The 13,356-nt window shown below is 39.8% G+C and overlaps 1 protein-coding gene across 4 annotated transcripts in view; it reads right to left on the reverse strand.

Moving 5' to 3' along the window:
- Positions 1 to 757: 757 nt before the first annotated feature.
- Positions 758 to 13,356, reverse strand: part of SETDB2 (SET domain bifurcated histone lysine methyltransferase 2) — an 86,750-nt gene continuing 74,151 nt past the window's right edge. For all 4 annotated transcript variants that reach the window (XM_020290390.2, XM_012737305.3, XM_012737309.3 and 1 more), the window contains 7 exons: positions 13,034 to 13,167; positions 9,319 to 9,368; positions 6,421 to 6,476; positions 5,632 to 5,698; positions 4,854 to 4,985; positions 3,792 to 3,863; positions 758 to 1,718 (listed from right to left, as the gene is read on the reverse strand). In XM_020290390.2, the coding sequence (XP_020145979.1) occupies positions 1,564 to 1,718; positions 3,792 to 3,863; positions 4,854 to 4,985; positions 5,632 to 5,698; positions 6,421 to 6,476; positions 9,319 to 9,368; positions 13,034 to 13,167 (666 nt within the window). In that variant the 3' untranslated portion in view covers positions 758 to 1,563. The remainder of the gene's footprint in view (positions 1,719 to 3,791; positions 3,864 to 4,853; positions 4,986 to 5,631; positions 5,699 to 6,420; positions 6,477 to 9,318; positions 9,369 to 13,033; positions 13,168 to 13,356) is intronic.

A 13,356-nucleotide genomic window follows, 5' to 3' on the forward strand; every position in this document is an offset into this window, starting at 1 on the left:
GGAACTGAAGGTCCCACCCTGAACTCAACCAACTAGCAAACCTAATGGCCTAATCCTTTGCCCACCAAACTACCCTTAAAAACCCTGTCTCCCAAATTCCTGGGGAGGTGGATTTGAGAAACTCCTCCTGTCTCCCTGTTTAGCACTATGTGGAATTAAACTATTTCTCTGCTGTCTTAGTGTGCTGGCTTCCTCTTGGGCAGCAGGCAAATGAACCTGGTTGGACAGTGACACTAGGGGGAATCTTTATTCAGGTCTCAATAGAGTCTTGGCCTCTACAGTTTTTGAAGTATCCCAGATGATTCTGACATGCCAAATTTGAAAACCACTGATTTAGATTTTGTCCTTCAGGTAGTAAGGACTTGGGCCAGGACTGCCATTACAGCAGGAATAGAATGCCCCTTTTCATCTGTGTCATATTTTTCCTTCAACAAATCGTTTTTGAGTGCTTGTGATAGGCCACGCATCATGCTGGGACTCAGTTCCAACCCATGTTGAAATGTAGCATTACTGCAAATCAGAAGACCATGTTAAAGAATTAGAACTGTGAATGTGAAGTTTTCAGGGGTCAGGCATGCTGGTGTGGGCATAAAAATCTGAATTGTATATTGTTCAGTTGAGAAAAACGTTTACTATTAATTTTTTTTCCTTCTTGGATATTCCCACTGATGTTCTTATTCAAAGAGTCCAGTTTAAAAATTAGGTGTTTGCTTTGAAGATGACAAATGCCCATGTGATAACTGAGGCTGAAAATAAATTCTTTAAAAAAATTTTATTCTTTGCTTAAGCTGAGCAGTAAAAAAAAAAAAAGAAATTTTTTAAAAAGTAGACTTTGTGACATGAAGACAGGTAAATTTGTTACAAGTGTAGTAGTACATTCAAATTTATTATATCTGACATCCATTACGGTCTCATTTTGGAACTAGTCTCAAAAGTTGAGAACAGTTTATGCATTTTGTCTACAAACATTTATTGAGCATAGTAGGTGCTGGAAATGTGAGAGTGAGCAAAACACAGGAATGGTGAGTTTCTGCCCTCAGAGAGCTTGTACTCTATTGGTGTGATGTAAGATACTATTATACTGAGAAATGATGTGAAGGAAAAGTCCTCTCAGAGGGAATAAAGGAAGATTTATAGTGAGATCTGCAGGAGGAGCAGGTAGGCAAAGCTGAAAGAGGAGTTAAGATCATAACAGGATGTGCAAAGGCCCTGGGTATATTATATAGCACCTGGTATATTACTGGAATCCACTTAGATCACCGTGGAGGGAGGGAATGCACCAGCAAGTGGCCACCCACAGGATTTGAAGTACAGAGGGTGGGAGAGATGGGAAGCAGGATCCAATTAACTGAAGCAGAATCTGAGAAACATTTTGGTGGAGAGGGCCAGTAGAAGTGCGATGATAACAGAGGGAGGCAATAAACACCCCATTGGCAAGAAGAGGTAAGAGCTGGTGGGAATTGCAGTTCAGGCCTAGGGTGAGATAAGAGGCCTAGTCCTGAGATGCAGTTTTTCACAGATCTCTGGGATTTCCATTTTGCCTGGTTTAAGACATGGTAATCCTTAAGAAGACATGGACGATATGGATGTGGAACTTGACCTAAGGTCTCTATTTTCTTGAAAAGAGCCCAAGGTTTCTTTTAGGTCCTGAAGTAGCTCAATCTCTTTCTTTAGCTTCTGCAGCCTTTTTTCAGATTCATGGACTTTACTCTGTATTGCTATGAAAAGAAAAAATGATTTCAGATTATTCAGAAGTTTTGTTAGAAATAATGTACTATTTCTAGTCCCTTTCACCTGCAAGTACAGAGTACACAATACTTGTGCTTCAAATGAAAAGAGTCTAGAGTCTTGTGAGCAAAAACTGGTTCTTTTATGCCTTTGCTTCCTCTGTTTTCTAATTCAGGATAGAATTCTAGCATTTATCACACAATAAAGCTGGTCAGTAAATCTTTAAGATTTTGATATACATTTATAGCAGAACAAGTCCCTTATATATATCTTTAAGAACTTAAAAACAGTGTCTGTGCAAAATATCTATAATGAATAGCAAAAAACACAAAAACCAGTGCCTATATCACCTTCATGCTATACTACATCCACTTGCTGAGAGATGGTAACTGGAGAGAGAATGCGACTAATATTAAGGATAAGGGCAAATCTTTCATACAACTGCATCCAATTTTTAATGTTACATAAACGTTTGCTTTTGGTTTTATTCAGAAATAGGAAGACTTTTAGCATGGAAACTTAGGAAGAAGTTAACTTTAGTTAGGCCCTTATAAATAATGAATAGTACCCAGAGGCAACATAATTTTTTAAAAGCCTCAAAATTGAATAGTTTAAAAGTACACAGATACATAATCTTTCTTCAGAATACATGCTGCCTGTAGTTCACTTGAAACATTAGTAAGGCTAGATTAAGCAAGTCTTTGTCAATTAGGTGTCAAAAGTTAAGCCTCTTAGGTTGGTCCCTGTGCATTTGAAAGTAGTGTCTCCTACAGTCCTGCTCCTCCCAAACACTGCATTGTACTGTACATGCTCCCAGCCAGCCCGTCCAAGCAATGATGTGTGACGTGTTCCCAATGTGTAACTTTTACATGAAAAAAACACAAAGTCCCCTATAAACTAAAGCTTTTTAGAAAAAGATGTTAAAGGCTGCTGCTTAAACAAAACAAAACAAAACAAAAACCGGATACTTCCATTAATAGACATCTTCAAGAGACTGTTAAAAGAGTCACTATGTTTAGGAGATTTTTAAAAATATTTTTTTCTGCTGATTGTAAATATAATACAAAATTCAAACAGAAATGTGTGTAATATAGAAAGCCCAAATGAGAAAGATAGTATATATTGGCATAGGGATATGAACTAATGTTTTCTCCACGGGGAAAACCTATTGTCTTAATACCACTTGCTGGATAGACAAATATCTTTGTGGAAGGAACAGAGTGTGGGGCGCTGTGTGTGTGCCTTCTTGGGGGGGTGGCCTTCACACTGATTTCTGTGGGACAGTGCACAGACTGCCCAACGGTGTGCAGCACCCTTGAGAGAGAACTCGGGACAGACTCATAAATAAGGGGAAATCTGGCCTGTCTTGAAGGCATCGTCATGCTGAAAGGAGGACTCACTTAGTAAATGGTTGACGTTTTATAAAAGTTAAGACTTGTATATTTGTGTTCAAACTTCTAAAAAAAAAAAAGACTCCCTCCCCCAAACTCACACTAGTTTTTCTCCTACAAAAAGTTCCTATTTTTGCTCATATTTTTTTTCTGATGAACTTTTAGAATCTCTCACAACCCACCTCCCACTGATAAGTGATTAGATTAGATTTGAAAATTAATGTTGGGACAAGTAAAATTTTTGCATCTCTTACCAAGTGAGAGGGAGGCCACCTGCCTGTGCCCACACACGTGAGCCAGAACACTCTCCAATTTTGGAATCAATTTTTATTTCTACTCTTGAGTTTTTTTCTGATTATAAAACTATTCATGTATATGTAGAAAATTTGGAAACTATAGTACTAAAAGAATAGACAAAAGAAATCACTGTAATCCAGCCACCTACAATACCTACTGTCTCCACTGGGTGCAGTTGTTCTGTGCGCATATATATGTTGTTTTATTCTGTGTGTGGTGGCGGGCATACCGTTTTTGTAATGGATTTCCATTTAATAAAACAATGAACATTCTTATAAAGTGATTTTTATCATTCTATATGCCATGATATTATTTCAATATCTATGATACATATTTCTAAACTGTGCTGTTTGGTTATTATATAACTCCATATACCTGCTTCAAAATGTACAAATATGTCTTCAAACAGTCTACAGTCAAAAAGTGAAGCTCCAATTTCTTCATACTCTGGAGAGAGAAAAACATTTTCAGTATTAAGAAGTTTCATTTAAATAATTTGTATAGGCAGAACCTCCTCAGAAAATAACCGCAAACAGGGAAGTCAAGAGAGCGGTCATCTATTGCGGCAAGTCAGTGTTAGACCGCAGCCACAGCAGCCCAGGAAATGTCAAATGTCAGAAATAATTCTCAGTGTTTCTACTGAATCAGAACCTGGGGGGTGGGAGGAGGCATAGTTATCTGTGTTTTCACAAGCCCTCCGGGTGATTCTTGGGCACACTCAAGTTTGAGAAGTGCTTGGTCTAGAGAAAATAATAAACGAATAAAAGAATTTTGGAAATGTTTACTCTTTTTTTTTTTTGAGACAGAGTCTCACTCTGTTGCCCGGTCTAGAGTGCTGTGGCGTCAGCCTAGCTCACAGCAACCTCTAACTCCTGGGCTCAAGCAATCCTTCTGCCTCAGCCTCCCAAGTAGCTGGGACTACAGGCATGTGCCACCATGCCTGGCTAATTTTTTCTATATATATTAGTTGGCCAATTAATTTCTTTCCATTTATAGTAGAGACGGGGTCTCGCTCTTGCTCAGGCTGGTTTCGAACTCCTGACCTCGAGCAATCCGCCCGCCTCGGCCTCCCTGAGTGCTAGGATTACAGGCGTGAGCGTGAGCCACCGCGCCCGCCCGGCCCTCAGATCTTAATGACACACATGCGGGACAGTGGGGCACATGTGCGACTGAATCGAGCTTTAACTGGCCAACCTGTTAGGCACTTCAGGAAAACACATCACGACTCGGCATACCTTTGACAAAATTACTTGGTTTGAATTACCCACATCCTGTTGATTTATAAAAGACAGTAGATGTGGTACAATTATTTTTATTAAAGAATGAGATACAGGAAAGGAAAAATGAAATGGGTCTTTTTTTTTTCTTGGTTTGGTTTTGTTTCACACCTAGGTCTACGAGAACTCTTTATACCTAGAAATACTGGTATTTAAGTACCTGATTCCGAAGTCCTCTCATCCATGAGTCTTTCTTGAACCAAATGAAGTTTGTCTAATATTTCTTCAAATAAGTCATGAAGAAGTCCTGCTTCCTTACATTTCTTAAGGAAAGGAGCTTTCACGATTGCATCTGAGAATAAGAAAAACACTTTAGGAGGAAATGGTCTGTCTCAGGGCAGCTGATGGTGAATCACTCCATGCCTCCTTCCTCAGGCCTTGCCCGCAGTGGAGGAGCATAATTAGTCAAATGAAACGGCACTTCCGCTTTTTCTATTGGTTGTAATTGCATCATACCTCATTTTTTGCCAGCTGAAACAATGAATGAAATGTTACAAAAAGTGTAAACAAAAACATCTCTGCTTACAATAACTAGATGAATAAAGAGGATTTTAAAAAATTTAGCTTCAACTCCTGTCACGGTTACTGTGCATCGTTAATGGAATGTCTATTTCCTTAAGGAACAGAGAGCTGCAGTCGCTGGCGTCACAGTGTGAGAGGGGTGGCACATCACTGGATTCTGAGCGCAGGCAAGCCTGGCAGCGTCTTTATTAAGAAGTGTATTTTTTCTTTATACTGAAGAAAAGATTCCAACCCAAGTTATTTTGCTATCCTGGGGGTATGACAGGATGCATCGTTATGATAAAGGTTTATACTCTTCTTAGTTACTATAAGTCTAGAAGAATAAAGTGGAATACCACTTTTGAAAGGCATGGGTTGACATTTTTGCAAGTACTTTGTTTAGGACATATTTGGTACAGATGTCACTTAGAGCAAACCTGTGTGTCTGCCAGGCTCCTCCTTCACTTGTCTCATGTATGTATTTAATTTCATTGTTTCAGCAGCCTAGAATGGAAGGAGAGAAAAATCAAGATTACTTTACACTGATTTTACTATCGGCATCTAATATTGCATGCAATGAAAACCAGGCTTTTGCTGTGTGTAATTGAATGATATACCTGTGGTGAGAATCATGCCCCCTATTCTTAGGTGGATGTAAACATAAGATGTATTTTTGTTTTGTGTAATCAAACATCAAGAGGTGTTTGACAAGCACCTCTTGTATAAACAGGAAGAAACGAAGGTTGCTGGCTCATATGAATTTAGCTTATATAAGCTGATATGTAAAAACTGTTTCAAATCCCCAAAATATTTTCATATACTTTACATATAATAATCCAGAAGTTGATAGGAGTTGCAAAATAGATCAGGTGTGGACCATGCAGCTAGGACATGCGTGGCTCTGTAAGGACGACTGACTATACGCTGTGGGTATGTCACTTCCTCAAGGTTGTGTGCTTGGAACTTCTAGCTGCCCATTAATACTCATCTCAGTATGGTTCTACCTTCTAGAAGTTATCTAAGACTTTCCTGAATATGGGATTCTTCCAAAACACCTTCAGGAGCAGTCTCAGCTCCACGGGGGCTGAGAACACAAATGAAGATGTGTATTATACAAATGCTGTTCATTCAGATGATTTGGAAAGTACATTTCCCTGGAAATTCAGAATGGTTGAAATAAGAACCATATGAAGAAATGTAAAGCTATAAAAATTAAGTCAAATTACCTGTATAAGAATGTCTGTCTGGAGACCTTTCTTCCTTTCTCTTTTTCTTTTTGCTTCTGAAAACCCAACCAAAAATATAAATCATGTAAAAATTAGAAGCTATAAAGGAAAAGATTACTGTTTAACTACATAAAATATAGAATTCTTTTTTCTTTTTCTTTCTTTTTTTTTTTTTTTTTTTTGAGATAGGGTCTTGCTCTGCTGCTTGGACTAGAGTGCAGTGGCATCATCATAGCTCACAGCAACCTCAAACTCCTGGGCTCAAGTGATTCTCCTGCCTCAGTCTCCTGAGTAGCTGGGACTGCAGGTGCACACCACCAAGCCTGGTTAATTTTTCCATTTTTTTAATAGTGCCAGCACCTTGCTCTTGCTCAGTTTGGTCTTAAACTCCTGATCTCAACTGATCCTCCTGCCTCAGCCTTCCAAAGGGCTAGGATTACAGGGATGAGCCAGCACACCTGGCCAAATATAAAACTGTTATATGCCAAAAATTATTATTAATATAAAGTCAAAAGATACAGCAAACTTAGACTGAGCATTTGTGCCACATATGATAAAGGGTTAATTTTTTTTTTTTTTTTTTTTTTTTTTGAGACAGAGTCTCGCTTTGTTGTCCAGGCTAGAGTGAGTGCCGTGGCGTCAGCCTAGCTCACAGCAACCTCAAACTCCTGGGCTCGAGCGATCCTTCTGCCTCAGTCTCCCGAGTAGCTGGGACTACAGGCATGCGCCACCATGCCCGGCTAATTTTTTATATATATATCAGTTGGCCAATTAATTTCTTTCTATTTATAGTAGAGACGGGGTCTCGCTCTTGCTCAGGCTGGTTTTGAACTCCTGACCTTGAGCAATCCGCCCGCCTCGGCCTCCCAAGAGCTAGGATTACAGGCGTGAGCCACAGCGCCCGGCCAAAGGGTTAATTTTTAAAATATAAAAAGATCTTAAAAGTTAATGCAAAAAAGAGAAATAATCGGGGGAGTAGAAAAATGGGCAAATGGGGAACCCTAAGGAGAGGGTTCATGGAATAGGAAAATGAACAAATTGGGTCATAAGAAAAAAAATTGGTGTAAAGATATGGGAATGCACTTAATTTGACCCATAAATAAAGATATGCAACATAAAACATTTTTCACCTATCAGATTGATAAAGATGAAGATGTTTAATATGTGTGTTTGCAAGAACATGGGTAAATGTGTACTGCTGGTGCAGCCTCTTTGGAAGGTAACTAGCCAATAGTTTGGTCCAGAGTTTGATTGTTTATATTCTTTGACCCAGCAATTTATAGGAAGTTTTCCTAATATGTTACATAAAGACACAAAGATGTATGGAGAACAATGTTAACTATAGTATGTTAACTAACAATGTTACTATAGTATGAAATGTAATAGAAAAAGGTGGAAATAACCTAAATGTTCATCAAGCAGAAAATAGTCTAATTGTGTCACAGCTATACAATGGAATATTATGCAGACATTTAAAAATGAGGTATATTCCATTTGTGCTGATGTGGAAGTATCTCTAAGCTATAGCATGTGAAAAAAAAGCAAAGTATAATAGTAGGTGTGATCATATACACAGAAAATTTTTGGAATCATTCAAAAGAAACTAGTTTCCTTGAGGGAGACGATTCATTTTAGACAGTGTTATAATCATTTTTAACCTAATAATGTGATTGTCTTCTTTCCCTGTTAGTAAACACTGATTGAAAGGAATATTTTTCATAGAATTTTGTAATGAGTTTAAAAGGGTAGTGACTGAAAAATGAGGGTGGAGATGCTGTTTACAGAATGGTGTTACCACCATAAAATGCAGTTGGCAGGACACAGAACTAAGTCTTCTCCAAAGAGGGCCTGGCTCCAGTTCACAGTGAACATTCCAGATTCAGTGCTGCTAAGACACTTCTGTCCCACTCTTGAATGAATGTGCATACATCCCATAACTCTAGTTAGCCAAGCCCAGTTTGTCTTCATTAGAACCAAAATGCTAACCATGCATTCTTAGGAAATTTTCCTTCAGGGAATGTGCAGCACTTTATTAATTTTATCTACTAAAATGTCTAATATTCTTCTAGAAGAGAGGCAGTCACAAAAGTCAATGCTTTTTACAGTGTGTTAGTTTGGTCCTGTGAGTGCGGTGAGGATAAAAGATATCAGAGGATGGCTGCGAGAGAATAGGTTTCTTTGACAGAGAAGAAAAATCAGTCAATTACATGGTAAATAACGAAATGGACCGTTCTATAGGTATGCTGGGCATCTACCCAAAAGATCCAATGACACTCTACAAAAAGGACACCTGCACTCGAATGTTTATAGCAGCACAATTCATAATTGCAAGGCTGTGGAAATAGCCCAAGTGCCCATCAATCCAAGAATGGATTAATAAAATGTGGTATATGTATACCATGGAGTACTACTATTCAGCTCTAAGAAACAATGGTGATATAGCACATCTTATATTTCCCTGGTTAGAGCTGGAACCCATATTACTAAGTGAAGTATCCCAAGAATGGAAAAACAAGCACCAGATATATTCTCCAGCAAACTGGTATTAACTGAGTAGCACCTAAGTGGACACATAGGTACTACAGTAATAGGGTATTGGGCAGGGGGGAGGGGGGCGGGTATATACATACATAATGAGTGAGATGTGCACCATCTGGGGGATAGTCATGCTGGAAACTCAGACTTGTGGGGCGAGGGGGGGAAAGGGCATTTATTGAAACCTTAAAATCTGTACCCCCATAATATGCCGAAATGAAAAAAAAAGAAAAGAAAAATAAATAAAATTTTAACTCAAAAATTTATATTTTCATTCAATGAGGCCACTAAATCAGACTAGTCCTCCTCATAACCTAAATGTACCTTTCTTCAAACCCACAGTACTGAATTTTAGAAACTTACCACTTGGAGGGATGTTCAGTGATACAGGAGCATGTTGTTGGCATAACAATCTGAAAATATGCAATTTCAAAGAACTGTAAAATATTTTTATTTATAGTTTTCCAATGATGTCCATTGTGATTTTAAAAGGTACTAATCTATTTTTCATGATGGCCTTACCTTATTTATTTTATGTTTTTAAAAAGTGCTGTTTAAGCCTGTGTAAAATTAGTGACCCACGTCAAGTGCAGACGGATGCTTCTCTGCCCTGTGACCCTCAGGAAGATTGTGACATCCTCTAAAGGACTGAGTACTGATTAAATCATCTTATGCAATAGGAGTTCACATACCGTGGTCAGTGGGATTTTACTGTATAGAGATACCTAAAGATCCAGCATCTTCTAAGGCAGGCAAATTTCCATCCGACTATACAAAATTCTGCTGGTTTTCAACAACAAACACCACAAAATTGCATGCATTAATTTGGGCAAAAGTAGTTCTCAAAAGCAACAAGTGTGTCCCCCAGGGCTTAGATTTGCCCTACAAGGAACCTAGAATTGATCCATGTCCTCCAAGAGAAAAAAGTTAGCATAGCAGACTATGATGAAGAAGAAATGGATGAATTTTGAGAAACTACTCCGGTCCCATTTTCTTTCCAGCCTTTCTGCCTCCCCAGCCCCAGCTCCCCTCCCTTCCTTTCCGCATAGTGCTGACTCCCTGATGCAGACCCCTCCTTGCCTAGCGGGAGGTGTGGTTTCTTCCCACCTCCTCCAGGCAGCCTTCCCAGCTTCACCCATTCAAAATTATTCTCTCCCCCCCCTTTGGATTTTGTATCTCTGAGCACTTTCATGTGGCGAGTACTTAAATTTTTCAAACATATTGAAAGTGTAGAAAATATCAGGACGAACCCCCATGTCCCCACCATTCCCCAGTGTCCACAACTCTCAAGGCCAAGCTCCTTCCATGCAAACCCCCTCCTGCTCCCGCATGCCCTGTACTGCAGCTAGCATTGACCTTTTTTGTTTTCTCACCAGGAGATAACTTCTCTGAGGTTCAGACTCCATCTTATCCTCTCCAAGCACCCCCGCCTTTTTTCTTAGAGACAGGATCTGGCTCTGTCACCCAGGCTGGAGTACAGTAGTGTGATCATAGCTCACAGCAACCTCAAACTCCTGGGCTCAAGTGATCCCCCCACCTCAGCCTCCTTAGTAGCCGCGACTATAGTTGTGCACCACCAAGGCAGGCTAATTTTTTTTTTTTTTTTTTTGGTAGCGATGAGGGTCTCACTATGTTGCCCAGGCTGGTCTCCAACTTCTGGCCTCAAGTGATCCTCCTGCCTCAGCCTCCCAAAGTGCTGGGATTATAGGTGTGAGCCAGGAGTTTGAGGTTGCTGTGAGCTATGACGACACCACTGCACTGTATCTCAAGTGACAGAGTGAGATTCCATCTCAAAAAAAAAAAATGTATAAAGCACTTAGAACTATGCCTGACATAATGTAAATGGTTATTGAATAAATTAATAAAACAGTGCCAGGAACACTAAGGTAAAAATGGGGGTTTGGGGGAAAAATAATTCAGCGTCTGAATGATAGTTTTAAAGATCATTTTAAGAATGTAACAAATCTTGGCTGGGCGTGGTGGCTCATGCCTGTAATCCTAGCATTCTGGGAGGCTGAGGCAGGAGGATTGCTCAAGGTCAGGAGTTCAAGACCAGCCTGAGCAAGAGCCAGACCCCGTCTCTACTAAAAATAGAAAGAAATTAGCTGGACAACTAAAAATATATAGAAAAAAAATTAGCCGGGCATGGTGGCGCATGCTTGAGCCCAGGAGTTTAAGGTTGCTGTGAGCTGGGCTGAAGCCATGACACTCCAGTCTGGGTAACAGGGCGAGAATCTATCTCAAAAAAAAAAAAAAAAAAAAGAATGTAACAAATCTTACAAAAATAATAGTTTCAGAAATAATGTTCTCCTAACACTAATCTTATTATTCAGAATATGGTGACTGGAAAACATAAATATATTTCACTGAAATTTAAAATGTTCAATGCCGGGTGTGGTGGCTCACACCTATAATCCTAGCTCTTTGGGAGGCCAAGGCAGGAGGATAACTCAGGTCAAGAGTTCGAAACCAGCCTGAGCAAGAGCGAGACCCCCATCTCTACTAAAAAATAGAACGAAATTAATTGGCCAACTAAAAATATATAGAAAAAAATTAGCCTGGCATGGTGGTACATGCCTGTAGTTCCAGGTACTTGGAAGGCTGAGACAGGATGATCACTTGGGCCCAGGGGTTTGAGGTTGCTGTGAGCTAGGCTGATGCCATGGTACTCTAGCCCGAGAAACAGAGTGAGACTCTGTCTTTTAAAAATAATAAAATAAAATAAAATGTTCAAGTAGAATCTATGCACATGCCCCGAAAAAGTTGGAAATGTCAACCTGGCTCTTCAACTCCAGACCATCATTCTCTTTTTTATTCTGTGTCATAAATTTAAGAGGGTGAAAATTGTTTCTAAGATAGTTTGTTCCTTCATCTTTTATTTTTTTTTATGTTTAGTTTTGTTTGAGATATTGTCTCACTCTGTCACCCTGGCTAGAGTGCAGCAGCGGCATCATAGCTCACGGCAACCTTAAGCTCCTGGGCTCCTCCTGTCTCAGCCTCCCAAGTAGCTGGGACTACAGGCACTTGCCTTGATACCCAGCTAATCTTTCTATTTTTCATGGTCTCGAACTCCTCAGCTCAGGAGATCCTCCTGCCCTGGCCTCCCAGAGTGCTGGGATTACAGGCGTGTCACTGCGCCCGGCCCTAATCCTTCCTCTGTGTGTGACATGTCATGGGCTGCACCTACACACCAAAAAGAATTGTTCAGTTGAACATGATCTGAATTAATCCAGTTAACTGGCTTACTGATGTCTTCTGACCAAACAAACTGTACTATTATTTAACTGTACTGAAATCTTTTGTCAGAAGACCAGGGTTCTCTCTGGATAAAACAAATATCATTCTTGGACTTGAAATCTGCCTTACCAGGTCCAAATGAATGCTAAAGAATTACTGAAGGAAACTGGGAAAAATTTGAAACCCAAAGGCAATACAAACAGGATGCATTTCTTTAACGCCTGAATGATTAATTGCTATACTTGCTGCATAGTTTCTTTATTGTGTTTAGTAGCTATCTGTAGGCAAGATGGTGGTGGTGACACGTGGTGATGGGAAATTCTGTTTATTCCACACACAAAATGGAGGGAGAAGCTGATGACCCCGTGGCTTTAGAAGGACGGATCTTTTCCTGTTTGTCTCTCACTCTTTAGGCCATCTCTGCCACTATGATAAGCCATGCTTTCTACCAGGAAGATAAAGATGCAGGGAAATTTTTTTTTTAAACAAAGGTGGTGGCTCACACCTGTAATCCTAACACTCTGGGAGGTTGAGGCAGGAGGATCACTTGAGCCCGGGAGTTTGAGGCTGCAGTGAGCTATGGATGATGCCACTGCACTCTACCCAAGGTGACGGGGTGAGACTCTGTCTCACAAAAACAACAAAACCGTGCATTATTTTCTCCCTGTGTTATTTGGAGAAGATCTTGTGAAGTCAGGTTCCCACCTGGGGGTCCCCCAAACCATGTTCTCATTTGAAAACCATTTACGTGAAATTAGTTCCAAAAGCCTCCTTGTGATAATCTAACCATTCTTTACCCCAGTCCCCCAAAATGTGGTTTTCAAAATGTTTTATGCAATACTTATAAATTCCTTGAGATTCATCAGCTTGCAGAACTGTGTGGTCCCTCTTGGCACAGAAGAAGTGGTATGACCTTTTACAGGCTTTCACGTCGCATCCCACGGTGGCCCCTCTTTCACGACAAAATGAGCATTTCTACAGAAAAATAGATTTTACTAAGTAAGCACCTGTTTTCCATAATTTTTGTTAAAACTTTAAAATATCACTAAGTATTATTTAAGTCAGCAGCCCTATATTTTTAGCCTGGGTGTCATTAGCAAAATTCCATCCTCGGCTACAAACATTAGGGACAGAGTTCTTACGTTTGGCTGCTCACTTGGAGAT

The sequence above is a fragment of the Microcebus murinus genome, chromosome 13, assembly GCF_040939455.1.
Source record: "Microcebus murinus isolate Inina chromosome 13, M.murinus_Inina_mat1.0, whole genome shotgun sequence".
Taxonomy (NCBI): domain Eukaryota; kingdom Metazoa; phylum Chordata; class Mammalia; order Primates; family Cheirogaleidae; genus Microcebus; species Microcebus murinus.